General features: G+C 49.8%; 11 protein-coding genes across 11 annotated transcripts; 4 read left to right on the top strand and 7 right to left on the bottom strand.

Moving 5' to 3' along the window:
* Positions 1 to 146: 146 nt before the first annotated feature.
* Positions 147 to 348, bottom strand: PPTG_23345 (hypothetical protein; the record flags this gene model as incomplete). Its single annotated transcript, XM_008909987.1, has 2 exons — positions 147 to 167; positions 199 to 348. 2 exons carry the CDS (start codon positions 346 to 348, stop codon positions 147 to 149), a joined length of 171 nt encoding a protein of 56 aa, XP_008908235.1.
* A 723-nt stretch (positions 349 to 1,071) lies between these two features.
* On the top strand, positions 1,072 to 5,472 carry PPTG_12781 (AGC/PKG protein kinase). The gene is made up of 12 exons (XM_008909986.1): positions 1,072 to 1,583; positions 1,643 to 2,064; positions 2,130 to 2,291; positions 2,368 to 2,949; positions 3,023 to 3,115; positions 3,174 to 3,700; positions 3,763 to 3,919; positions 3,989 to 4,411; positions 4,480 to 4,559; positions 4,633 to 4,718; positions 4,778 to 5,094; positions 5,168 to 5,472. Exons 1-12 carry the CDS (start codon positions 1,244 to 1,246, stop codon positions 5,285 to 5,287), a joined length of 3,309 nt encoding a protein of 1,102 aa, XP_008908234.1. The 5' UTR covers positions 1,072 to 1,243; the 3' UTR covers positions 5,288 to 5,472.
* PPTG_12780 (hypothetical protein) lies at positions 5,323 to 6,358 on the bottom strand. Its single transcript, XM_008909985.1, has 4 exons — positions 5,901 to 6,358; positions 5,681 to 5,834; positions 5,547 to 5,618; positions 5,323 to 5,479 (listed from the first exon to the last, which is right to left on the bottom strand). Exons 1-4 carry the CDS (start codon positions 6,038 to 6,040, stop codon positions 5,393 to 5,395), a joined length of 453 nt encoding a protein of 150 aa, XP_008908233.1. The 5' UTR covers positions 6,041 to 6,358; the 3' UTR covers positions 5,323 to 5,392.
* On the top strand, positions 5,956 to 6,736 carry PPTG_12779 (hypothetical protein). Its single transcript, XM_008909984.1, has one exon. It carries the CDS (start codon positions 6,094 to 6,096, stop codon positions 6,565 to 6,567), a length of 474 nt encoding a protein of 157 aa, XP_008908232.1. The 5' UTR covers positions 5,956 to 6,093; the 3' UTR covers positions 6,568 to 6,736.
* Positions 6,552 to 7,816, bottom strand: PPTG_12778 (hypothetical protein). The gene is made up of 2 exons (XM_008909983.1): positions 7,213 to 7,816; positions 6,552 to 7,154 (listed from the first exon to the last, which is right to left on the bottom strand). The coding sequence occupies exons 1-2, from the start codon at positions 7,785 to 7,787 to the stop codon at positions 6,626 to 6,628; spliced, it is 1,104 nt and encodes a 367-aa protein (XP_008908231.1). The 5' UTR covers positions 7,788 to 7,816; the 3' UTR covers positions 6,552 to 6,625.
* Positions 7,817 to 8,242: 426 nt separating this feature from the next.
* Positions 8,243 to 9,357, bottom strand: PPTG_12777 (hypothetical protein). Its single transcript, XM_008909982.1, has one exon. It carries the CDS (start codon positions 9,255 to 9,257, stop codon positions 8,262 to 8,264), a length of 996 nt encoding a protein of 331 aa, XP_008908230.1. The 5' UTR covers positions 9,258 to 9,357; the 3' UTR covers positions 8,243 to 8,261.
* Positions 9,358 to 10,646: 1,289 nt separating this feature from the next.
* Positions 10,647 to 14,810, bottom strand: PPTG_12776 (hypothetical protein). Its single transcript, XM_008909981.1, has 5 exons — positions 13,677 to 14,810; positions 13,505 to 13,612; positions 13,328 to 13,437; positions 13,111 to 13,266; positions 10,647 to 13,038 (listed from the first exon to the last, which is right to left on the bottom strand). The coding sequence occupies exons 1-5, from the start codon at positions 14,767 to 14,769 to the stop codon at positions 10,750 to 10,752; spliced, it is 3,756 nt and encodes a 1,251-aa protein (XP_008908229.1). The 5' UTR covers positions 14,770 to 14,810; the 3' UTR covers positions 10,647 to 10,749.
* A 1,412-nt stretch (positions 14,811 to 16,222) lies between these two features.
* Positions 16,223 to 17,665, top strand: PPTG_12775 (hypothetical protein). Its single transcript, XM_008909980.1, has one exon. It carries the CDS (start codon positions 16,482 to 16,484, stop codon positions 17,382 to 17,384), a length of 903 nt encoding a protein of 300 aa, XP_008908228.1. The 5' UTR covers positions 16,223 to 16,481; the 3' UTR covers positions 17,385 to 17,665.
* Positions 17,666 to 18,919: 1,254 nt separating this feature from the next.
* PPTG_12774 (hypothetical protein) lies at positions 18,920 to 20,183 on the top strand (the record flags this gene model as incomplete). The annotated part of the gene is made up of 2 exons (XM_008909979.1): positions 18,920 to 19,436; positions 19,507 to 20,183. 2 exons carry the CDS (start codon positions 18,920 to 18,922, stop codon positions 20,043 to 20,045), a joined length of 1,056 nt encoding a protein of 351 aa, XP_008908227.1. The 3' UTR covers positions 20,046 to 20,183.
* Positions 20,084 to 21,206, bottom strand: PPTG_12773 (hypothetical protein; the record flags this gene model as incomplete). Its single annotated transcript, XM_008909978.1, has 1 exon — positions 20,084 to 21,206. One exon carries the CDS (start codon positions 21,204 to 21,206, stop codon positions 20,301 to 20,303), a length of 906 nt encoding a protein of 301 aa, XP_008908226.1. The 3' UTR covers positions 20,084 to 20,300.
* A 57-nt stretch (positions 21,207 to 21,263) lies between these two features.
* On the bottom strand, positions 21,264 to 22,918 carry PPTG_12772 (hypothetical protein; the record flags this gene model as incomplete). Its single annotated transcript, XM_008909977.1, has 2 exons — positions 21,264 to 22,620; positions 22,647 to 22,918. The coding sequence occupies 2 exons, from the start codon at positions 22,916 to 22,918 to the stop codon at positions 21,264 to 21,266; spliced, it is 1,629 nt and encodes a 542-aa protein (XP_008908225.1).
* Positions 22,919 to 24,655: the final 1,737 nt, after the last annotated feature.

Genomic DNA, 24,655 nt, shown 5'->3' with positions numbered 1-24,655 from the left:
CCCACAGTAGAGCAGTTCATCCGCACTACGGGAGAAAGCGAGCCCGCGGATACTCGCGTGTGCTTCGTCTAGGCGGAAAGAACATATGGCTACAAACTGCACGTGGCCACGGGTCTGTGGGTCTCGCTGCGGTGCGTGTACGAGGATCAGGGAACTCGAGAGCGACGCTAAACGACCGTGAAAAGCGCTCCAACGCACGAACGCCACAGGCGAGTGGTGGCCCGACGGCGCGAGACGCGAGAGAAGGATGAAGTCGTCGCTGTCGTACAGACGGATCTCCGTCTGCGTGGGCACGGCCAGCACATTGCGGCCGTCGATGCGGGTCCAGCTCCATGCCCGCACTACCATGGTCTTTACGATCTTTTAGGGAACTGAAGTTGAACTTTTGTGAATCTTGGAATATTATTGTAGATATAACTACAGTATAATTTTGTTGGGAGGAAGTGCGCTTTGTTTTTGTGACAAGACCTGGTTCGATTTTTTTTTTTTCAGCTGCCTCGTTTTGCAAATTGTGCTACAATGATGGATTCATTTGATTAGGACTCTAAGGGATGTTTGGTGCAATAAATAGAGTACATTTGTGCTTCAGTCGTGGAAAGTGCAAAAGATCCTATCTCGAAGTCGGATTGACCCAAAATTAAACTGCATGCATGTGTCGGAGTTGAAAATGCCACGGAGGAATCGACGTCGAAAAAATTCGCCAAGCGAGGTTGCATAAGTTTTTTTTTAATGTCTGGATGGCGAAAGGATCCGTTGAGGTCGGATGGTATAACCTGACGTCAACCTTGTTAATCATCCTGTTCGTTTGAAGAATTGTTACAATAGCTGGTAAGCTTGTATAACTTGACGACAGGTAACGAGATACAGTTTGGGGAAAAGGAATTCATCACGAGTCTTTGCAAAGCGACTTTATGAGGCTAGCATGCTAGGAAACATGCTTCCTTCTGCGTACAAGACAGAAGCGCGTCCAGCTAGTGAAAAAAAAAACTGCTCCTATTTCTTATTTTACCGGTACTTCGGTTGCGCCTAATTTCCGGTTTGTATTGCAGAGCGGATGACTCAAATGTCAGCTGTGTACCCAAAACTCGCCATCTGAGCGCCCATTCGTCCCAAAAACCGCAACAAGGCGACTGTTTTGTCAGTGTGGAAGCCAGCCCTGAACATCTCTTCCACGCTCCGACGAAAAGGCAACAGGTCCCACCCAGTGCGGAAAGCGGCACAAAAGGGAAACGTCACTTGAAAAATGGGGAACTGCTGCTCCTCCGAGGCCTCGGCCGTCGTGGCGCGTCGCTCAGGCGCCGACAAGGACGAGGTGCATTCCGTGCCCTTCGCCGCTCTCCCTTCGCCCCACAAATACGCGGAAACGGAGGACACGGAGCCGCGTATTAAAGACGAGGAGCCTGCGTCTTCACCGTCTCCATCGTCGCCTTCCTCGCCCTCCCAGGCGCCCGAGGAGCCGGAAGACGACTTTGTACCGCAACATAGACCCAGTAACAAGCACTTGGAGAACACCCACCACGTCAAGATCGGGGACTACAACCTCCGCTACTCGTACTACTCGAAACGCGGCTACTATCCCGAAGGTAGGGCGACAATAGAAAAAGGTAGAACGCGGTAGAATCTGACATTTCGTTCATTGTAGCGCGGAAGAAGGCGAACCAGGACAGCTATTACTGCGAGACGCACTTCGCTGGAGACGACCAGAAGGCTTTTTTCGCAGTCTTTGACGGCCACGGCCAATATGGAGACATTTGCTCGCAGTTTGCGGCCGAACAATTGCCCGAAAACATTATCAAGAACCTGGAGGAGAATATGAGCACTCTACCAGCCCTCACACGAGCCCATGTGCAGACCAACCGAGCCATGCACGAGGCCAGCTTCGACGACTCCATGAGTGGCACTACGTCCATCTCCGTGCTCTTCTGTGGCAACGAAATCCACGTCTCTAACGTCGGAGACTCGCGAGCTATTATCGCCCAGGAGAACTTGAAGGCCTCAACTCGAGCAGGCGAGGCCAACCTCGTAGCCAAGCCACTGTCCATTGACCAGACGCCCTTCCGAAAGGTAATTATCTGACTTTTTTTTTCTTATTATTATTGATAAACTAATTTTTTTAAATTATTTTTTAGGACGAGAGGGTGAGAGTTAAGAAGTGTGGAGCTCGTATCTTGACGGTGGACCAAGTGGAAGGACTCGAGCCTATTCACGAGAACTGGGGACTATCGCTAGGCGACGAGATCGACGAGAACGGAGACCCTCCGCGTATCTGGCATCCTTATGGACAGTATCCCGTAAGTAAACGGGGATGTGCTTTCTGATTTATTATTTATCAGTCCTGACTTTGCATTGTGATTAATTTTTTTATAGGGTACTGCATTCACGCGCAGCATTGGAGACTTGGTGTCGGAGGAGTTGGGGGTGACGGCTGAGCCTGAAATTCTTTGCAAGGGCTTGAACCCGCACGATAAGTTCATCATTATTGCGAGTGACGGTGTGTTCGAGTTCCTTACGAGTCAGAACGTCGTCGACATAGTCAAGCAGTACGAGAACCCGTCCGAGGCGTGTCACGCTCTGGTAGAAGAGGCATACAACCGCTGGCTGCAGTTTGAAGTGCGTACGGACGATATCACGGCGATCTGCATCTTCCTTGACGGTGTTACTCCAGCGAAGGAGCGTGATGGTCCTCGTGGCAGTATCTATGTTGGTGGAGAGGTGCTGGATCTGCAGTCGATGCAGAGACCTGTGCGTGGCATCACGAAGAACCATGCTCGAAGGAACACGATCGTTGGAACAGACGCGATCCGTTTGTCGCTAGCAGAAGCTTTTATGGATGACGAGCCTGGACTACCGGATTTGGTCGACGCTGAGGGAAAGTCGGAGGAAGAAGAGCAGTGGATAAAGAAGGCTGTTCAAGGCAGCTTCCTGTTTAACCATCTGAGCGACCAAAAGGTAGGCGGTCCTGGTAGCTGCTTACATGCGGCCAAATTGGAGACTTATTTTTTGTGTTAACCATATTTTTCAGATTCACGAGGTGATTTCTGTACTGAAGAAGCTCGAGTTTAATGCCGGTGACATTGTGATGCGTCAAGGAGTCCCTGGCGATACGTTCTACTTGGTAAGTAGCGTCGCTGCTTAGTAGCTGCGCGTGTAAGACTGATTTTGTGTGATAATAGGTGGAGACGGGCGAATTTGAGGCTCGTCACGTGAAGGACGAGACTCGGGAGGTATCTCCAGAGCATGATTTGTCCCCAGAAGCTTATGGCGAGGTGGTTCAGGTGTACAAAGCTAGCGACGACTCTCATCCAACTTTCGGTGAGCTGGCGCTTATCTACCCGAAGCCGCGTGTCAACACTGTTATTACGAAGGAAAAGGGAACGCTGTGGGCGCTGGATCGGATTGCTTTCCGCTCGATCTTAATGCGCGGCCGACCTCTACGCGATGTTGTGCGTCGACTGCGCCAGATCAGCCTGCTGCGTCCGTTGACTGTGGCGCAGACCAATTTGGTTGCAGAAGAGATGCGTACTGTGGTCTTCGAACCAAACCAAGTTGTTCTCCACGAAGGAATGGCAGAGCCGGGCTTCTTCCTGATCACCAGTGGTCGCATCGAATCGACCTCGAAGATGGACAATGTGGTGCCTCTGGAGCTCAAGACATTCGACTACTTTGGTGAAATCGCACTTGTTCGAAGACGATCGATCAGGTATGTTCAGCCCCGGACTCTTGTGGTGTCTGGATTCTATGCTAACTACGATGTACGTGTAGCCAACGCACCATACGAGCGATCGAGCGGACCGAGTGCCTTTTCATAAGGAAAGATGCACTGGAACTGGCTGTCGGCAAGCTGTCTTCCATTCTGGAAAAGGACAAGCTTCGTCGTGCACGCAAGACGCGGATCTCGGAGGCACGAAAGGAGGCGAAGGTAAAGCTCGAGTTGTAGAGTGTTTTTATGGACCTCACGCTAACCAGGATTGGCTTGTACTTTTCACAGGCGAACACGTTCGTCCAGTTCGACAACGAAACGAAAACCGAGATGCCCAAGTCCATCAACGACGTTGAGGTTGTCGGCAGCGTCATGTGCGATCCCACCAACACTGTTCGTCTGGTTGAAGTCAAAGGCTCGTCGCCTTCAGTCTACTTGACTCTGCGTTCAGTGAGCAAGCAGGCGATCGTGGATGCTGGTATGCAGAAACACGTCAGCGGCGAACGTGACATCTACGTCTCTCTTTACGAGAAGAACGCTATTGTGCCACAGCTCTTCGGAATGAACTCGAATGACTCGGACATTCACATGCTGTATAACACACAAATCGTGGGCACTCTGGAGAGCTTCTTGGATGGCGAACCGCATGGCGAGTCCTTCGTTCGATACTACGCCGCACAAATCGTGATGGCACTCGAGTTCATGCACTCGGTAAGCTGCTCTACAGTCTTTAATCACTTTTACATGATGATTAACACTCCTGTCTTTCGTATGTATAGGAGGGCGTTGTTTCGCGAACGGTTGACCCCACAAACCTCATGGTAGACCGCAGCGGAAACCTTCGCATGATTAACCTGAGGTAAACCCTGTTGTTTTGTGTCCTTGCTCTATTAAACGTGTACTAATTATCTCGACGTTCGCTGTTTCCTTAGACTTTCCAAGTACGTTGGTCGTGGGCGGACCTACACTGTCTGTGGTACCCCCGAGTACCTCGCCCCGGAGCAGATTACTGGCGAAGGTGAGGAACGTCACTTTATAGTAGGAGAAGTCCTGGACTAATGTGGTGGTTCTTCTCAGGTCACAATATTGCTGCGGATTACTGGGCACTGGGTGTGCTCATGTACGAAATGCTCACTGGTGCAACGCCATTCACTCGGGAAAACGAGAACGACTTGGAGATTCTGAACGACATTGCATCTTTCCGTCCGGACCAACTGTCCTGGCCTGAAAACACAAGTACCGAGCTGAAGGATATCATTGAAAGGCTGTTAAGTCCGGATCCCGCACAGCGTCTCGGATACTCGGAAGTCCGCGCCGGTGCCTGCGAACCGATCAAGAAACACGCCTTCTTCGCTGGAACCTCATGGGAAGCCACTAAGATGGGCTCGTTCTCGGTACGTCATGATGCTTTATAGTATGCTGTCATGTAAAATAACTGACCTTTTTTTTTTTGAATTTGCTCAACAGGCACCACTCGAGCCGGAAGCTGCATCAGAGTTCAAGCAGATTGCAGCGAGTGGAAGTCAAGAAGACATGAACATCGGCAGCGTCTATACGGGCGACGCCGACTGGCTCGCCGGATTCTAGACTTGTAAAAATTTTGCCGCCCGTTGAAGAGCAGCGCCAACCAAAAATTGAAGTATTTTCTTTTTGCTACGAAGTACTTCTCTTAACTAAAAACCGACATTTTTCTTATTCGCTGTGATCTTTTCGCGATGGAAATGCAAGTTCCGTGATTTCCATGTCGCCAAAACACACAGTGCACTCTCGCAATAAGCTCTGTATCCGTGCAAACAGCATGAGTAAAGTTGACTTTTACCAGTCGGAACCGAGAGAATCTACGCACCACGTCGTGATCCACACGTTCAGCGATGCTAGGGAAGTACTTCTCGATAGCTTCAACGGCCTTGTCATCAGTCTATACCAATTTGATTTGTTTAGCAACAAAAATACAGTATAAAGACACTTTAATCAACTTACCAGCAACATGGAAGGCTGAAAGTGAATAGCGTCTCCGTCCAATTGACACAAGTCTCCTCCAGTCTTCCTTACAGTCAATTGCACCTCTTTATCCAGCGCGAAGTGCATCACGGTAAGACGATACTCCTGGTACCCTCCATCCGGACACGCCACACTGCAAGATAGAGTACCGTTAGCCTACCTTTTCCATACGAATACTCTAAAACTACTGTAACCGTACCAATCGTCCACAGGGATCTCCTCGCCCATCAGACCAAGTTGCGCGCGACTCGAGGCACAGATAAAGTAGCCCTGGAACCACGTGCCATCGCTAGGGAAGCACAACGCTGCACGGCCTCCGGAACTTGAGAAAGTTGCCATCGTTCCTACTCACCAACCGATATTCTACCGGTTTGTCAATAAATAAAAATCTAATGGAGTTGCGCTGCTTGACGGACGACGCGGCACTTGTTCGCGCTGTGCAGAAGCTCAACCTAGGCGTGTTGCCTGTGCAGCCCCCTACGTTCTGCTACCGTCGCGCGGAGAAGGATAAACACCGTCTCTCGTGGGCTGCAGTAGACGGAGAAATAGTGACTGGAGCAGGAATTGCCGACCTGGAATTAGAGCGAGACGGACGACGATCTGTGCAGCTTCGCACACTGGCAGTAGCCTCACAATTCCGACGTCAAGGGATCGGAAAGAAATTAGTGACGAGAATAATCGAGCAAGCGAAGGAAGCACGGAAGGAGGGAGATCAAGTCGAAGGGGTTCGTCTTCATGTTCATGCCGGGAATGACGAGGCATTGGCGTTCTACAAGGCACTGGATTTCGTTGAAAAAGCCCGTGTGGAGGACTATTATCGCCACTTAGAGCCACGTACAGCGGTCGTGATGGAGTATTCTCTGTAGCGATCAAAACATAGAGAGAGAACAACTGCATTACTTGGGTTAAACGACACTAACCAGTTCAGTAGTAGGCCTTAAAGGTGGCCTGTGTGAAGTCGTCGTAACTCATGTCGTTGTTCCAGCGAGAGAGGAGTGGGGGTACACCCTTAGGTAAGTTCTCGGTCTTTCCAGCTTCGTTAGGGTCCTTGGAGTCGGGCACAGCCATCCGCTCCTGAGGGAGAGGCTGCATGAACACAGCCAGCGTCTCACGGTTCACACCCGTGACTTGAGGTCCTCGTACAGCGTGTGGCGTGGCTTGCATTGTACCGCCGGAGAGAATCTGTGACGTCTCGCCGATCTGGTACACTAAGTGACCCGGAGGGATATTTGCCTTAAGGATCTCACCCCGACGGTTCTTCACGTACAAACCCGCGTCGGGATCTGGGTTTGGCACCGTCATACCGTTACTATCCGTAAACATGGCCTGTACTAGTCCCGTTAGAGCTCCATGGTCGTTGTGCCAGCCACACCAAGCGAAGGAATCCTCGAGCGTTGTGGCTTCTTTCTGAGCGGCAATCTGCTCCTCCGACAGCGAATAATAGTGCAGCAACCTGGTCATACCAACATCAGCTCCAGTACTTTATAAGCTGTCATTTTGAAGGCACGTACCTGGCCTTGGAGCACTTGCCCGTGCTGATGATGCGATGCAGTTTGCCCTTCTCGTACTCTGGACAGTTTTTCTCCACCAAAGTATCACATTGGTGCGCTACCAGCACTCCTGTGTCCACAATCAATTGCCCCAGCTTCATGAATGCCTTTTCCAGTTCTGGCAGTTCTTCCGGCCAGATATTGGGATGGTAGAACGACGGGAACTTGGCAATGAGCTGCTTGTCTCCACCAGTTAGATCGTTGGTCTCTGGGTTGTTGTAGTACGACCCTTTGGCGTAGTCCGGCTTACCCTGAAGGTTCTCCTTGCCGTGGCTCCAGCCGAAGCTGTAAAAGGCCTCAGGGAGCTCGCATTTGGCCTTAACGTCGGCCGGGAGATTGGCAAACTTGAATGCAAGCGGCAGCAGGTCGCTGCGCTTGGAATTGAGCTCCGGGACGCCGCTCACCACGAGAATCCCCATGCCTTCGTAGCCGAAAGCCTCCTCAATGACAGTAGACAAGTCCTTCTTGGTCACTAGATCCTCGTACGCGACCACGGGCACATCGCGAGCCTCGACGGAGGAGTGGACGGGAGCCATTTCTCTAGCGGACGGCGAAATGCAGAATGAGCGAACAGGGCGGACGAGCGGACGGATGTTGAAGTACGTGGTTAGGGGAAAACGCTTACAATTTTTAAATGGCGGGGTAAGCATTCCGATGCTGTCTTATTTAGACTCTAAAGCTTTCATGACATCAATGGTGAAGGCGTCAGCCTGGGTACAGGAGTAATATGCATGTGTGGATACTGTGCTAGCAGTAGTTTTTCACCGCCAGCTGTGAGCTTATGCACCAGCGCTGACGGTAGCAAGTAAGTATTCCAGTGGAGACGGGATATATTTCTTTTAAGGGGTAGAAGAGGGGTATCTAATTGATTCAAAAATCAAGATTCCGGGCCAACAACAGCAAAAAAGCAAATGTCCAATCCAAAATGTTAGAACAACAAGTAGTGGCTTCGTCACCTAGAAAGGTTAAATAACCACTGCGAATCTTCTTGTAGCAAGAAGCGGCTTCAATCATTTGTTCGCTTTCAGAAAGGCAAGGTAGTCGCTGTGAATCTGCTTGTCCATCTCGGTGGCCTTTGAGGATGTAACCTTGAGCACTTGTATAAAGAAATATTTATCTTCTGGTACTTTCTTCAAACGCCACTGTGCATACAGCTTCGATTGCAACGACTCCGCAGTCTTCATCGGATCTGGCATATTCTTCGCCTGATACAGTAGCGATGCTAGAGCTCGCTCTCCATACACTGCTTTGAGCTCCTTGAGCACAAAAGTAATAGGTGTTTTCTCACGGAGCCTCTTGTCGTTAAACTTGTTCAAATAGCCAACCCACGCCTCGAAGACATACGTGCCAAAAGGTGAAATTTCTCGATTGTTGAGCTTCAACCTTTTGTAGACATCCGCGGGGGATAGTTTCTGGTTAAGCCAGACCGTGAATTGCTCAAGCTGTAGCTCCGTCGCCAGTGCTCTCGTTGTATCCGACTTCTTACCCACTTCGAGCACCTTTGCCACGTCAGCTTCTCCGTATTTCTTTGCCAGTGTTTCGACCGTTGTAGCAGCTGGTGCACCGGGGTACTTCTTGTTAAACTTTGCGATGTAGTGCCGCAGCACGCCCAACTTCGGGTTGGTCAGAATATCGTCCACATTATTGCCAAGTTTTAGTATCGGGAGCAACTTGTCTAATGGCTTCTTTTGAAGCAACCACCATTTCAGCTGCAGCTTCTCTGTGTTTCTCAATTTCGGCAAGGCACCCTTGATAGTCGCTTCAAGGGCTGGGATGTTAGCCGCCCTGCTTTCGTTATCCCCGCCACCTGGCCTTAGGAACCTCTTAGTTGTTGTGGCGCTTTCAGTAACGCTACGAGTCGACGCGCTCAGGGGGTTTGCACTGCTGGCCGCGTAGGACCTATCCAATACGAAGACGAGAAAAACGGCAAGCACCAATTTCAGGCTTGAATGGAGGAGATGCATGGGTGGTGGTGACTCTCGCTTTGAGGACTGGGGGTTATACATGTATTGCGAACTGAATCAAAGTGACACGGACGATATTGCCGACTCGTTGGAGCTTACGGGCGAGTCGCCCGTAAGCTTACGATCCTGTAATCACTGATTGTAACGTAACATAAGTGGGCGGAAGCCTACATAAAAGAGATGTGAACACTTTGTTGAGGTAAAAAAGAAACGCAGACAATCTGAGCGGATGTTAGAAGAATAAACGTTATTAATAGAACAACTAATTATGCGTCTGCCGTACCCCTTTTTAAAGCTAATTGATCCCAAATCGGCCTATTCGAGGATATTAGGGGTAGTCAGAGTTGCGTTCAGATCGATTTGCAGTTAGAAAAATGCCGCTAGTACTTATCTCATTGGCTAAAGCTCTTTCGATTCCAATCTGTTTTAGGTAGCGCTTTTATCGTTTAGATGGTGATCTGAAATACCTTCAATTCTTGGACCCTGTGATAGGCCAATAGTCGCTGTCTGAAAAGCTATCTGAGCACAACTCTGACTACCCCTATTGATGATGTTAGTCAAGAAATCTACCTCTCCAACCTTGGAGTATGCACCGTGGACCTGTGAGCCTGCAGTTATAGATTTTAAGCAAATTTATTGTCTACTTATTGTAGCACGCGTAGAAGACGTGGAGGAAATCGCCGCCGACCGTGAAATCTGTGTGCGGGGTCATTGACTCAGCAGAATTTACCCACGCTTCTACGCGTGTGTGTGTGTGTTTTAGAGATTTCGCCGTTTCCCCCTCAATTTATTTTGCATTGCAATAAAAGCATCTCGTTTAAAAGCCTGGTATTAATATATAGGTTTGTCCCCTGGGGAATAAAAGCTAAGCGTTGTTAAATCATAACGTTGCTATCGGATGAATGCTTAAAACAAACTCCTCTTCTTTTTCGACTACACTTTACTAGATACAACTTTGAAGCTAAGCCATCGCTCAGATCACTTTTCCAAACGGGGAATGAATTTTCCTGTCAACTAAGTAGGCCCTCGGGGTATTGTGAGCGACAGCAGGTTTACTGAGTTCCAAGTGTTTAGTTGGATGTTCGAGTAATTACTCGGTAATGACAAGATCGGGGTCATGTGTAGCAGTTGGCCGCGGTATCTATCATCTTAAAGCGGATGGGCGGGCGTACAATGTATGAATCAGCCTTGAACGAGGAGTTATTCAAAGTGATCTCAAGTGTAGTCAAATCCTGATACTAAGGATGAGTTGCAATGCTGACCATCTTCGGACATAGCTTCGATTCTACCGATGTTAGCAGCCTTGGTAACTACTTTCCAAAAGTGATCCATACAATCGATCCGAGCACGCCAGCGTGTCCTCTTGTCGTGAGGAAATTTACCTGACCAAGTTAAAAAAAAATTACATACTTAGTAAAGGTCTTTGAAAATGGCAAGCGTTGGGAATGTGTACTATTGACCAGTTGGGTATCCCATCTGGATCCATTTCAAAATCATTACGAGGTCTAAAGTATAAGAGTATAAGACTGCCCAACTAATACTCAAGCTCAGATATCGTTAATGCCAGACGTAGAGCGTCCTCCTCCGACATGAAGTCATTGCTGCTTCGTCTTCTACCACGTGGGGCTGTGGCAGTCTTCTTGCGCTTCTTAGTAGTTCCAGCCTTGGAATTGGTGCGACTGGGACTCTTTGCAGGTTTTTTACTTTCCGATTCTGGAGGTACCGGTTGCCTTTCTTCCTCCATGAACACTTGGACTGCTAGCGCCTCGCCAGGATCAGGACGTGGAGTAGTAGCAGTCTTCTTGCGCTTTTTGACTGCAGCTCTACCTTTGGCCCGGGTGCTGGAACGCTTTGTTGGGTTGTTATCTGCCTGAGTTGCAGCACCCGCAGGCTGCTTTTCTTCAATCAACTCCTTGGATATTTGGATTGCTTCAGACACGATGTCATCTTGGGCATTGCTTCGCCGCCCAATACGCGGACTTATAGCAGTCTTCTTTCGCTTCGTGGGCGTCGCTTTAGCTTTAGTTTTGGCCACAGTGTTGCTGGATTTCTTTGCTGGTTTTGAAGTGTTCGGGGTGCCAGAAACTGCGGCATTTGCAGATACTAACGAGGCTTCAGTAGTCGGCTCGTTGGATACTTTGGAGCCATCTTCCGGCACTCCTTTGACATTGCTGCTTTGTTGCCTGCCAGCATTTTTCTTGTCCGCGTCAGCTTCAGCTCCGATACTAGTGGGGATTTCTTTCGATGCCTCAGAATCTGCAGTACTTGGAGCCGTAGATTGTTTTTCTTCAATCGACTCGGACATATTGTTACCTTGATCGTTGCTGCTTCGTAGTACATCTTGGGGTGCTGTAGTAATTTTGCGTTTCTTGGCTGCAGGCCGAGATTTGGCTCCTGTGCTACGTGAACGCTTCACTGTCTTTTTACCTGCAGATACGGCTTGTTTACCGTCACCCGATGGTAGTGGGGCGGCATCCTCAGACACAACAGCGTCATGTTGATCACTGCTTTGTTGTTCACGAGGAGTTGTAGCAGTCTTTTTGGTTGGAGATCTGACCTTGGATTCAGTACTGCTGGAATTCTTTGCTGGCTTTAAGCCGGCCGATGATGCAGGATTTCCATCAGGTGCTGGTTGTTTCTCTTCAAGCAGCTCCTTGGACATCAGGATTGCAAGCTGGACGGCATCCTCCTCAGACACTAACTGACTATTGCTCCGTCGCCGTCGTCCACGTGGAGCTGCAGTCTTCCGCTTCTTGGCTGCAGCTCCAGCCTTAGCCCCTGTGTTACTGGACTTTGTTTTTGGTTTTAAACCATCCGAGGGCCCAACTGTAGGTGCAGTTGGCTTCTCTTTAGCTGATTCCTTGGACATTTGAATAGCCAACAGGATGGCATCTTCCTCCGACAAGTCCAGCTGGTACTCTTTCATCAGTCGAGCTTCTTCCGGGTTCTCGTTAGCAGGCGCTTCCTCTTCTTCAACAGATTTGTCTGATACACTAATGCGATCGTCATCTGAGCTGTCCTCCATCACCAACGACAGATCCGACTCGTCTTCTTCCTCGTCTACCTCTTCGAATTCCGGCTCCTCTTCTTCCTCGACGCTATCGTCCATTTCCACTTCTCCATCCTCCTGGATAAAAGACTTCTTTTTCGCGTTAGCATGGTACCTCGCCTTCGTTTTGCCATTTCCGAGAGCCTTCTTCTTGTACTTACTCAGCGCTGTGTGCATCCCTTTGGCTTTGGCGAAACTCCCGAGCGTCCGTCCTTTCCTTCCTGCTGCGCCTTTGGCAGTCTCGCTTGGCTTCTTCTTCGACACGTGGTGACCACCTACCGTAGCGAATATCTTCTTCGGCCGGCCAGTTTTCTTGGAAGGAGGCATAAAGAACGTGGAGATTAATGTGTCGAGCGTCTCCTGCATTTCCAACAGGATCACAAGTCCAGCATGGCCTCCAGCCGCCAGGAAACACGGGTAGTCACCTGGAGTGATGGAGGATAAACGCAGGCGGTGCAGAGCAGCATCTCGCTCGCAGAACTCGCGCGTAGTTTGACTCACAGAATCTGCAGACCCCAACACCGAGTGCTTGTCGAACGATATTCTAAGAGACTTGAACGGCTTGTCGATACTGGAATCCTTTTGACCGGATAGACGACAGATCTCGACGCAGTTCTGAGGAGCGCGATACAATTTCTTGGCCGGTGCAGCTCGAATGCTGCCAGACGTGCAAGAGGAGAGAAGCAGCGGGACGGCGCCGCGTCGAGCGAACTGCAGATCCCACACGGGGGAGTCGATCTGGGGGTGAAAGTGCAGCTTCTGGTAGCTCCCACTCTGCACAGTAGCACAGCAGACATGGCGTTAAAACACCGTCGTTTAACTCACCATTTTCAGCGCAATTCGTACCAGGATATCATACATGTAGACGGAGCCTTGGTCGCCGGAGATTTGGATAGACGTCTGATCCATCCACTGCAGTGCTAGTCCCCACGTAGAGCGTATTCGATGTGATCGTAGACACACACGGGGCTCGCGGACGTCCCAGACTTTAAATACCGAGTCCTACAACATCACAATGTTAGTAAGCCCACAGATGTCAATAAAAGACAGCTGAAGTACGTACATTGCCCGTGGTTGCGAATAAATGTTCATCGAATGGAGACCAGGCAACGGCACGGATGGCTACCCAACCACAGCCCCAATCAAACGCTTCCTGCTTTCCTATAGTGTCGGCTGAGCCGTATAAATGCCAATAGTTAGCACTGTAGATGGATCATCATTAACCAGTCAGCATCCTCACCGTCTTGAAAGCGTCTTTGAGGCTCTATCGGCTCTGGTTCCGCACGTTCATCACCCAAACTGTCACTCTCGCTAACCGTCGACTTAATATTCCATAGTGACACGGAGCCTGTAGTTGCACAAGTGCAATCGTCAGTCTCTCAGTCTGCACTATAACCACAGACTAAACGTACCATCAGAACCGCCAGTCAGAAGCAGATTCCACGTGTGTGGAGACCACTGCACGCTTAGCTGCATAATGCGCGGCAACTTGGCAACCACAATCGGGATGTTCTTGTCCACGAGACGTTGTTCCTTGCCAATATTCAGCTGTAGCCTCTCCTCTGGAATCATCGGGACCTCGAATACCCTCACACTCCCATCTCCAAAACATGCTGCCAATATTCCTAGAATGTTTTCTCGCCGTGGACTCTTGGGGAACTTTTTCACTAGAGGACACCACTGCAGATCCCACGCCACGCCGCTCTCATGGTCTATAGCATACACCAGCCTTGGTTTTGCCGGTTTCTTCTCCGTTTTCCCTCTTTTACCTGTCAATGTTTTCGGTCGTTGCACCGGCACGGCCCAGATCTGGATCAAATTCCGTGCACTCTCCGGCACATCGTAATAATGATCTGGTGGTGTATTTTTCACCACTTTCCCGTCCTCCACTTGGCACGGCGGGTGTGTGGCTAAAACCAGGAATCTCCACTCTAATTTAGACCCGTTTTGAGAGTCTGCGCTGCTATTAGAGGCTGCAGTCGTGTTTCCATCTGCGCTTTCCACTTGGTTGTTCTCCTTGCCCTTTAACGCAGCTTGTTGGGCCTTTTTACTGGCTGCAGAAGAGCGCCGAGGCTTCTTTTCTTTGCTCTTAATCAGAGCAGCAGCTACTGTGGCTGCGTTAGAAGCTGGCTTTGACGGCAGCCAGTCCATGGCCCAGACTGGCCCACCGACGTTTAGAGCTATCTGCTCGCCGCCATTGAGACCTTCACAGGTAAATGGCGGTATCACTGTGACGTCCACCGTCTCCACTGTCGCTTGAGCAGTATTTTGGTCGGTTTGTGAAGCTGTAGAGGTCTCTGGAGTCTGTTCACTGATCGGAGTTCCGTTTGTTAAGGTTTCTGCAGGCTTTTCACTAGGATCATTCGAGTGTTGGGCCGATTGAGATGATAATTCTTGGATACAAGGGGTAAATGAAGATTCCGAATTAGATCCGACCACTTCCAGATGGATCGGCTGCAGATACGAGCCGTAAGACACCGCTTCGCGCCACGCGGTGAGCTCCATGGTTTCCGCTCGATTATTGCCAGCAATCTATTGTAGATTCGGCTAAATGCGATAAAATGTGGACCACACAATGATGCAAAAAATAAAACACTAAAAAAACCAATGGGGCAAAAATAATACGTTAAATAACGCGTTTGACTTTTATCGTTATTTTCAGCTATTTTAAAGTCAAGCTTTACTTAAGCGAAGTAGAAATTCCCCATCCAATTAATAAATCATATCCAGATTTATAGAACTTGCTAGCGTCTTCATTACTAGCCTGTGTTTGGATGCAATCGTTTCTACTGCTCTTTTTTATATATACTGCACTCTTCTTCTTTTTGAGCTAAAACACACGCCAAAAAGCGATGAATTTCAACTGTGAGATTCTTCAAGGTATTGCACATTGTCACCCTCATCAGAATTCTTGGTGCAGTACTGGCGGCAAACTGTAATACCATTCTAACACTTCTAAAGCCAAGCCTACCCCATCATGCGCGCTCAAAATCGAGTTTGGCGGGTACGTTATTAATACTTAAAGGCTAGACCCGTTTTGATATAATTTATTTCAGTTTTACTGACATCTTTAGTCTTTTCGACCTTCCCAACGGAATCCTTCGGTGGTGCCGAGCGCACCAACAAGAAGCGCAATGTTTCGCAAGCCATTCGACTGTAACGAGTGGTCGAATCGAGCGTTGAAGTTGGTGTCGACTTTGATTTTAATCACCATGATCAGCGAACTAGCGCCAGAATAAAGTTTCACACCATAAAAAAAAACCTCTTGACAGGAAGCTACAAGTCAAGACCGATGCGATTAAGGTGCTGTCAACACAGTCTGACGTGGGGTTGACAGCTCTCGACTTATTGTCCATCGATTCATTGCCGTCGAGCTAGCAGCGGCGACGCAAAGCGAGAAAATCGCATCGATTCAACGCCGTTTGACACGGAGCCGCACGTTGAAGTTGCCGCCGCCTGACGTTGGGTTTCCTCCGATTGCTCGGTGCCGCCCCGCGCGGGTGTTTAACATGGACATATTTGTATGGGTTTGAGTATAAATGCGCGATGATGACGGCACTTGAAGGTTCATCATGACGGCGCGATTGACGTCAGCATAGCGAGGTGTAGCCAAACGCGACACCTTCGAGCTCACCAATTGCCTCTGGACGGATACAGCACGGCGTTTTTTTTCAGAGCCAAGGACCAAGTCTGAACATTTGAGCGCGGCCACCTCGCTGCTTCAGAGAGCAATGATATGGAGGCGATGGGAGGCTAGCCGACTGAAGAAAGCGCCTCGTCGAATCCCACCGCTCGCTTGGGAACATCACCGGAAGGATGTTTTTGAGTCGTCGTTAAAAAAACTCTGTGCCGGGCCTTGCGTTTCCGCTGCATTCCCTGGTTAACTCACTTCAACGTGCAACGGTTCGGTTACAGTAGTAGATCCGGCGTGTCGGTAGCTGGCACTTCATGTAAAACCGAGCGAAGTCCTTATCGAAGTCGAGATTCCAGCCTGGAGCGGATCTGGAAAAAGTATTGGCCTTGAACTTCAATCGATGGCGCTGGAGTTAGTGGCATCGGTCGCCATCGGCTGAGTGCTATGCAGCGATCCTGTCGACACAAGGAGGCGTTGTCATTTTAGCGTCTTGGGCCTCTACTTCCTGAGCTCACTTTTCAATTCTCCGTCTCGGGCACAAGTCCGTCTTCACCTCCATCCATCGCCACAAACGTCCGCAATCATGACTCGTAACTCGGACCTGGAGAAGAACAGCCACGCCGCGTACGCAGATCTTGAGTCTCCGGGGGACCCGAACCTGCATCTGCAACACATGACACCAGTCGAGAACGTGCCATACATGGTCAAGAGCCAATTCGCCAAGGAGATGATGGCCGAGTTCCTCGCCACCTTCGTCACCATGCTCTTTGGCTTATCGTGTATGACTCAGGTGGTGCTGAGCAGCGAAGCCAGTGGTAACTTCGTGACCATCGCTCTGTGCTGGGGCCTCGCTTTCTTCTTCGGTATCACCGTCGGCGGCGGCGTCTCCGGTGCACACCTGAACCCGGCGGTGACTACAACACTGGCGCTGCTCAAACTGCTACCATGGAAGAAAGTGCCGTTCTACATTCTCAACCAGGTCGTTGCAGCGTACGTGGCTGCACTCTTCGTTTACATTCTGTACCGACCGATGTTCAACGAGGTTGACCCGGACCGGATGACCACGCACACAATCTTCGCAACGTACCCGCACGAGAATGTGGGCAACTTCACGTGCTTCTTGACGGAGTTTGTAGCCACGGCGCTATTGATCCTGGGTATCCTGGCACTACTGGACCAGCACAACCGTCCCATCGGCAAACACGCTGTGCCGCCTGCTGTCGGGGCGTTGGTGAGCACCATCGCCATGGGCTTCGCCATGAACACTGGTCTGGCCATTAACCCGGCTCGGGACCTGGGCCCTCGCCTCTTTATGCTGTGCGCCGGCTGGGGATCGCGCGTGTTCTCGCTCAACCACTACTACTTCTGGGTACCGATTGTGGCCCCAATCACTGGTGGGGCTGTAGGTGCGTTCGTGTACGAGGCGTTGATCGGCTACCACCACCCGGAAAAGAACCGCGGTCCGCACCCGGAGTACCGATTCTAAGGTATGACGGGAGATCGGGAGATGGAGGTTTGTTTAGTTGGTTGCATGAAGTTCCTGGATTATTGTTGGCACTGTTCAATACATGGGTTGCATTTTCGTACGCCAATAGGCTTATTGATGGGAGCTTTTGGTGGTGTGCTATTGACTCAGCCATGTCCGTCTGGCAGAGATTAAATGCATGGCCAAAGATTGACACTCTGCATTACGGGCAAACTAACTTACGCATAAGAAATGATCATACCGTGTTTACTGGTTACATTCTCCTGTCATGATGCCCAAGCAACATTCTAATCAAACTGATCATTTTTTTTGTTTGTATGAATAGGGCCTAGATCGTTTTTACTGGAGCTGTTGGTGTCACCAGCTTGGTGGGGCGCTATTCATGTCCACGTGGGGAAAATGATAAGAGTGAGAGTTATGGGTTCTCTGAAGATCATTGCGCAGATAATGAGAAGAAAAGGATGCGAGTGCTTTAGGGTGGGGACCGAACGAAGCTGGAACAGTCGCCTTGCAGGTCTGCTCGAGCCTTTATTGGTGATAGTAGTGGTCTAAGAGACCCCGACAAGAAGAACAGAGTTACCCACACGCCCGAGATCTGTCAAAGCGAGCTGCTCGTTAGTCGTCACATGTTGGTCACTGCCACGGACGGCATCTGGAGAGTTTGGAACAACAACGACACTATAGACATCACAATGAACGAACTCGACGCTCGGAGTCAATGAAACAAAACATTCTGCTGAATTTGCTGCTGAGGCTATCGCCAATGAGGCTCGGGCACGCGGCAGCACTGACGACGTCACAGTGATCGTTGTCTCGGTGTAGGATCGTGACCTTCGTATTTTTGTACAGTGTGAGCAGAATCTATTTAGATATAGGAAGTATTGCACAGTGAGCAGAAACTGTCTGGTAGTTATGCAGCTTTTATACGATTTTAATTATTACTATAAGTGTTTCTTCTAAACATATTATGTACAATAATATTAAATGTCATTTTAACGTACTCTAAATATGTATTTCTGTCATTTTTTTTTAGTTAGAACTATGAGTCATAGTCTATCTGTTGGGAGTGGATTCTGGGATATATTTGGTATTAGTATGCGTTAAGCGACTTACCCAGAGCATACATTTAACATGTAAGTTAACTTGCAAGTTACTCAATTCGGAAAATTCCGTTCTAATTGTCTATTTCCAGCAAGCGAAAGTACATTGCTTTCATCCAAGAGGCAGCTGTATCATTTCCTTTCAAATCGATGCTATTTTGTACATTTCAGCTTAATTTAAAAGTACGATTTTGGTTTTGAGCTCCGTTTACGAATATATTGTTTATGTTTTGGTGCTTTTCGTAGCACACATAGATAGCGTCACTGAAATACTGACGCAATCGAGTCCCAAGTTTACCAATCAAGATAATCCCCCCTTGTGACTTACAAGGGGGGGGGGTCTTGATTCAATGTGAGTGAGCTCACAAGTTGTGACCAAGTGTTCACTTTCCATTTTTCCTACTTAATAACAACTCAATCAATCCACAACCGAGCATGACCTCGTCGAACCTCGTCTTCCGCCATACTGACCGTACTTCGCACCATACCCTCCGCGTACAGTCGGAGCGAAGACCGGCTGTCGGCCCAGATGAAGTCCTGGTGCAGATCCGTGGCGTCACGCTCAACTACCGAGACACGATCGTCGCTAACGGCACGTATCCGTTCCCTCTCAAGGACGACCTCGTTCCTTGCTCAGATGGAGCAGGAGTTGTGGTGGAGCTAGGAGCCGACGTCAAGACTCTGCAACTCGGTGATCGCGTCATTGCTAACTTCGACGTGAACAGCCTGGACGGCCTCACACCGGGTATGAAGCGAGAGTCGCTCGGTGGGAACGTGGACGGTGTCCTGCGGCAGTACATTGCTCTGCCTGCCCAAGTCCTCACCAAGGTGCCGGAAGAAAGCGACGTCAGCTTCGTGCAGATGGCGTCGCTGGTAGCTTCGGGCGTCACCGCTTGGAATGCGCTCTTCGGTGTCCAACCATTGAAAGCCGGTCAAACAGTTCTGTTCCAAGGTAAGCTTACATTCTAGTACAGTACACAACTGACAACATTACTTAAGTACGTAACATGCTTTGACTATAGGGACGGGAGGTGTGTCCATTATTGGGCTCCAACTTGCCAAGGCTGCTGGAGCTACCACTATCATTACATCGTCCTCCGACGAGAAGCTCAAGTTTGTCCAGGAGAAGTTCGGCGCGGACCATGTTATTAACTACAAGACGTATCCCAACTGGGCGGCGGTGGCGAACCAAATCACAAATGGTCGTGGAGTTGACTTCGTGCTGGAGAACGGGGGCTCTGGAACGATCGCGCAGAGCATCGAAGCTATCACCGTTGGCGGGGTCATCGCGTTGATCGGCTTTCTGTCCCCGGCAAAGCAAGAAGAAATGCCGGACCTCACAGTTCTCCTTCTTGGCAAGGGATGCATCGTCCGTGGCATCTCGCTTGGCAGTCAGCAACAGCTTCGTGACTTGGTGCAGTTCGTGAGCCACCACCATATCCAACCTTTTGTGCAGAAGACATTCGGCTTCAGTCGCAACGAAGTCCTTGAGGCGTTCGATTATCTCCAAGCCGGGCGCCACATCGGGAAGGTTGGCATCGAAATCAAGCACGAGGCGTAGGCTCGAAGAACAGAGAAGTACTTGAAGTACTTTGCTTACTGCTTGAAATATCTTGTTTTGGTTCTTTACAGTAATTAATCGAGCAACACACCTACGATCATTTCGGTTCACTGCAGTAATAGCAAAACATTTAACCCCGACGTCAACGTGTCGACTCGCACTGCCACCACTTGGGCACTTTTTACTTCTTTTACAGTGAGAGTCCCCAAAAGACCGCAGGTCTGATTCAAATGAATCGGAGGGACAGTGTCGACTTTATAGCCACGATACAGTGAAGTCCTGTGTCACACTGAGGTTCGCGCCACTCGCGTCGATCGTCAACGCTTCCAGAGTCTCATTGTACGAGAAGCCCAGCACAGTGTCACTCGAGCTTACAATCACTTGCGATGGCTTTGTTGGAACACCCAGCACGATCACATCCGTAATCAAGTCGGTGAAGTCGCCCCCGCTGTAATTGTTGCGCACCACTTTACTGCTGAGCTCGCTACCGGAGACGGTAAAGCTGACAACAGTCGAGTGTTCGTCGCCGTTGACCGCGTCAATATCGTCCTGATACAGCTCACCGTTCGCAGTGCCATTGGCCGATAAAGCCACCAGCAAGCTGTACGGCGTAGTACGCGCGGACGTACTAGTGAGCGCCGCCTGGTGCATTGGTAACACCGGGCCACCACGGACGTGCACGGGCATGTCGTACAAGCTAACCTCCCATGAAACATTGGCTCCAACAGATTCCAGTTTGGTGTAGTTGAAGAGATCATACCACACGCCTTTAGGAACGTATCCCGTGACGTTGGTAGCTCCCTCTGTCAGCACAGGTATCACGAGCAGTGAGCTTCCGAGCATGAACTGGTTATCAACATACGGCGAGGAACGTGCGTTGGTGTCTTCGGGAAACTCGAAGAACATGGCTCGGGCGATAGGAATACCTGTTGCATGGGCCTCGTAGCCCAGCGTGTACAGGTACGGCAACAAGCGGTAGCGCATGCCAATGAATTTGCGGCCAATCTCCGCCACCGAGTCCCACAAGTACGTTTCCTGCGAGTTCACATCCTTGACGTTGTGGTTCCGGGCAAATGGGTAAAACGAGCCGAGCGCGGTCCAGCGAGCACAAAGCTCCTCGGTCGTGTTGAGGGCAAAGCCACAGATATCAGCACCGACCATGGGGACGCCGTAGATACCGAAGTTCAAAATCGTCGGAATGGACCACTGGATGTCATTTTACGTGGCGGCATTGTCACCCGTCCAGTGGGCCGTGTGAGCGCCAGAACCCGAGAAGGTGGAGCGTGAGAGCACGAACGCGCGCTTGTTGAAGACCGACTCCAGCGCCGCGTTGGTGACGATCGCTTCCGTGAATCCGTACAGATTGTGCGAATTGTACTGCAGCACACCACCGTACTGCTGCGCACTGGTCGACACGGTCTTGTAGTAGATCGGTGTCTGGTCCCCGTCATTGTTGATCGCAAACGGAGGGTAGTTCCACTCGTTTTCATCATCCGTGCATACAAGGCAGCACGTTGTCTGGGCATCAGCGTTAGGACATGTCACGTTGTCTGAGCGCGAACAGTTAAGGCCGTTGCAGAAGTTGGATAGCTCGTTCATGTCAATCCAGATACCATCATACTCCATCAACTCATACATCCGTGAGAGTTGCTCTCCCCAGTAGCTTTGTACATCGGGGTGAAGGAAGTCTGGGAAGTACGTCGGACCCGGCCACACTTGACCAAGATAAGGTTTGCCATCACCGTTCATCATGAAGATATCCATCTCGAGACCACGAGTATACGCGTACAATTCCTCGTCGTCGGGGATACCCGGTTCAATGATTGGTACGAATTTCTGACCGGCAGTGTGGATCTCGGCGAGCAGTTCCGTCATATCCGACTCTGGGAAATTCACCGGGTCGAGGGTAAAGTCCTCGTAGTCCTTCATGTAGTCGATATCGGCCCACATGACGTCCAGTGGGATGTTGTGCGCCTTGTACTGCCTCACTACTTCCCGAAGGGAGGCACTCGAGTTGTATCCGTAGCGACACTGGTGAAAACCGTAGGACCAGTACGGCATCAGCTTCGGACGACCGGTTAGCCCCGTGTACTGAGAGACAACGTCCGCTGGCGAAGGACCCGCGACAATGTGGAAGTCGAGAATACCACCGATGGTTTGGTACACAATTTTGCCATCTTCGAACGTCATATCCATCCCATTGCTATTAAGCAGAAGTACACCGTGTGCCTTACCGTCACCGTTGATTCCCATGAAAAACGGGTGCGAACCGTACAGGTTCGTATTGTGGACGGCTGATCCTTGGTCTCGAGCCCACAGCGTACGCCTGTCACCGGTGTTGACGTGCATCGTGTTTTGAGTGGATTCACCAAAGCCGTAGACACTGACATCGTCGTTCACAGCCGTTGCGACTTGCAGGTACTTGTCTTTGACAACCAACGACAATGCCGACGAGTCAAAGAGCACATACCCGTCCGACTTACGCGTCACTTGGAACGTGAACGGGCTGGAAGTGTACGTGAAAGCCACCGTCGACTCGCTCGTTGACCACGAAATGTTTCCAAGGGATGTATCGCTGCCAAGAAGACCTTTTGAGTGTACAGGCTGGACGGGACTTGCCAGCGTTCTCCAGCATGGTCAGCGATCTTGACGCGCACGACGTCGTTCGAGCTCTTGGTCACTTCAACGACGAGATCATCGAGATCGTCACCATATGTGGTATCGGCGATGGTCGTGTTGCGTGAGAGCTGGAGGTTGAGAGCCGTCTTGCTGTCGGTAACGTTGGAGACGAAGTAGCCCGACGTGTCGAGGTAAGCTGCTTGGCCACGTGCAACCAGCGCTAGGCCAGAAACAAATGACCAAACTCCACGCATGAATCTTGAACGGTGATATGAAGCTTGAGGAGTTCACCTCTGAGGAGCTTGGAGACTGTGGTTTGTGGGAGCAAATTCCGGAATGAGAGATCCGAGCAGGACCGAGTTAGCCGATCATAGACTATGGTTGGAGAAGGCATACCACAACCAGTTGTTATTATCTTCATTTACTACTTCACTTTTTGAAGTACGCCCAATACCGCCTATTCATATAAGATAGCAAGTTCCCAGTCGTGCTGCTGGGCCAGCACACCAGTGAAGGTGACTCGCGTAAGGGGAACATCAGGTTGACCTTGAAGTGAACTTGATTTATCGCGTGGGTAAATCATGAACGGACCCGCGGTACTCGTAGATCTAGGGACGTTCTGCTTCGCATGCCGCATGAGACCAGACCGCATACTATGCGGTCTGGTCTCACGTTGACTCACTTCAAGTGAGTCACTTGTGTCAAGGGACAAGTCGCATGCCAAATGCCGTCGTCATTTGTTGGTTTTTTCTTATTTTGCCATTGTCGGTTGTCCATTTTTTTTTGGCCTACTAATTTTATTCTTGATTTAGTCTGCTCCCCTGGATTGTGTTTTTTGTATTTTCGACATTTTGATCCGGACTTCGGACGGATCTGTTCAGATCCATGGGGTGATATCTTGATTCCGAGCAGCTCTTTGTCCTTCGTTATATCCTGTAAGGCGCAGCGCGCCGTCATTGGACATGGAAAACAACAAAGCTTGCCTTTTTTTGGCGAGGGATCGACGGGGATCAATACAAGTATTGTGAGTCGATTTTCCTCAATTAATGAGACCTGGATAAGACATCCTTGTTGGGTTCTGTTACCGAGGTGGCGCAGAGAGCTCCTGCGTCCTTGTTAATCTGTCCGTTTACAAGTTCATTGTCCAAACACTCACCTCACCGCGCCCTTTTATTTAGGGGACGGCGCTCTATTTACCGCACCTTTTATTTACGTTAGCTATTAGTTTCATGCATTCAACTTATCCCCCAACGAGATAGCGTTAAAGACGAGTATTGCAGCATCGGAACATTGCCCTTATCACGACTGTTCGTCCAAGGAAACCGTCCTCATATCCCCTTTGCAAAAGCTACTCATGTTTGGACCTCTCAGAGACTCACTCAAACTTTTTTTTTTAAAAAAAAAAGGTCTGTGAAGACCAGATGGCGCTCATGAAGTGCGAAATTCTGGCCTCATTTAAAACATCTACACGTGGAGTAACCACTCGGACAATAGTAACCAAAAATATTAAATACCAACATGCCATAAGGATGGAGGACACCGTTCCAGCAACGACACGGTATCATTTAATCCATGTCCACCTGAAAAAGGTTCACAGTGATTTTGACAGAAATCACATTAAAATAACTAAATGCGATTGCCACCGCTTTAATTTCAGACATATCGTTTCTTCTATAAGTGACGTACATTATTGCCATTTAGTCCTTCAATTAACGACTACGCGTTTGGTTCAAAACCTCCGCTATTCCCAAAACCTCGTGTTAGTCCAGAAGTTACAGTTTCAATTTCTGTTGCCCATTTGGAATGAACTTAATCGCTAAATTCACTTTCGAATGGCTACTGTAAAAGTAAAACTCTTGTGCATAGGTCTCGGCAACCAGCTGTCCTTCGTGGTTAGCCTCGTGCTTGATTTCGATGCCAACCTTCCCGATGTGGCGCCCGGCTTGGAGATAATCGAACGCCTCAAGGACTTCGTTGCGACTGAAGCCGAA

Source organism: Phytophthora parasitica (assembly GCF_000247585.1).
Source record: "Phytophthora parasitica INRA-310 unplaced genomic scaffold supercont2.35, whole genome shotgun sequence".
In the NCBI taxonomy this organism is placed as follows: Eukaryota; Oomycota; class Peronosporomycetes; order Peronosporales; family Peronosporaceae; genus Phytophthora; species Phytophthora nicotianae.
This window is presented reverse-complemented; position numbering and strand designations above follow the sequence as displayed.

Coding starts and splice junctions, on each gene's coding strand:
- PPTG_12779 (XM_008909984.1), top strand. CDS start 6,094: ATGGAGTTGCGCTGCTTGACGGACGACGCGGCACTTGTTCGCGCTGTG.
- PPTG_12781 (XM_008909986.1), top strand. CDS start 1,244: ATGGGGAACTGCTGCTCCTCCGAGGCCTCGGCCGTCGTGGCGCGTCGC. Junction 4,560..4,632: donor CTTCGCATGATTAACCTGAG/GTAAACCCTGTT, acceptor CTGTTTCCTTAG/ACTTTCCAAGTACGTTGGTC. Junction 5,095..5,167: donor CTAAGATGGGCTCGTTCTCG/GTACGTCATGAT, acceptor TTTGCTCAACAG/GCACCACTCGAGCCGGAAGC.
- PPTG_12775 (XM_008909980.1), top strand. CDS start 16,482: ATGACTCGTAACTCGGACCTGGAGAAGAACAGCCACGCCGCGTACGCA.
- PPTG_12777 (XM_008909982.1), bottom strand. CDS start 9,257: ATGTATAACCCCCAGTCCTCAAAGCGAGAGTCACCACCACCCATGCAT.
- PPTG_12778 (XM_008909983.1), bottom strand. CDS start 7,787: ATGGCTCCCGTCCACTCCTCCGTCGAGGCTCGCGATGTGCCCGTGGTC. Junction 7,155..7,212: donor GGCAAGTGCTCCAAGGCCAG/GTACGTGCCTTC, acceptor TGGTATGACCAG/GTTGCTGCACTATTATTCGC.
- PPTG_12776 (XM_008909981.1), bottom strand. CDS start 14,769: ATGGAGCTCACCGCGTGGCGCGAAGCGGTGTCTTACGGCTCGTATCTG. Junction 13,438..13,504: donor TCAAAGACGCTTTCAAGACG/GTGAGGATGCTG, acceptor TATACGGCTCAG/CCGACACTATAGGAAAGCAG. Junction 13,039..13,110: donor TCTACATGTATGATATCCTG/GTACGAATTGCG, acceptor GCTACTGTGCAG/AGTGGGAGCTACCAGAAGCT.
- PPTG_12780 (XM_008909985.1), bottom strand. CDS start 6,040: ATGGCAACTTTCTCAAGTTCCGGAGGCCGTGCAGCGTTGTGCTTCCCT. Junction 5,835..5,900: donor GAGATCCCTGTGGACGATTG/GTACGGTTACAG, acceptor TCTATCTTGCAG/TGTGGCGTGTCCGGATGGAG. Junction 5,480..5,546: donor AACGTGTGGATCACGACGTG/GTGCGTAGATTC, acceptor GCACGGATACAG/AGCTTATTGCGAGAGTGCAC.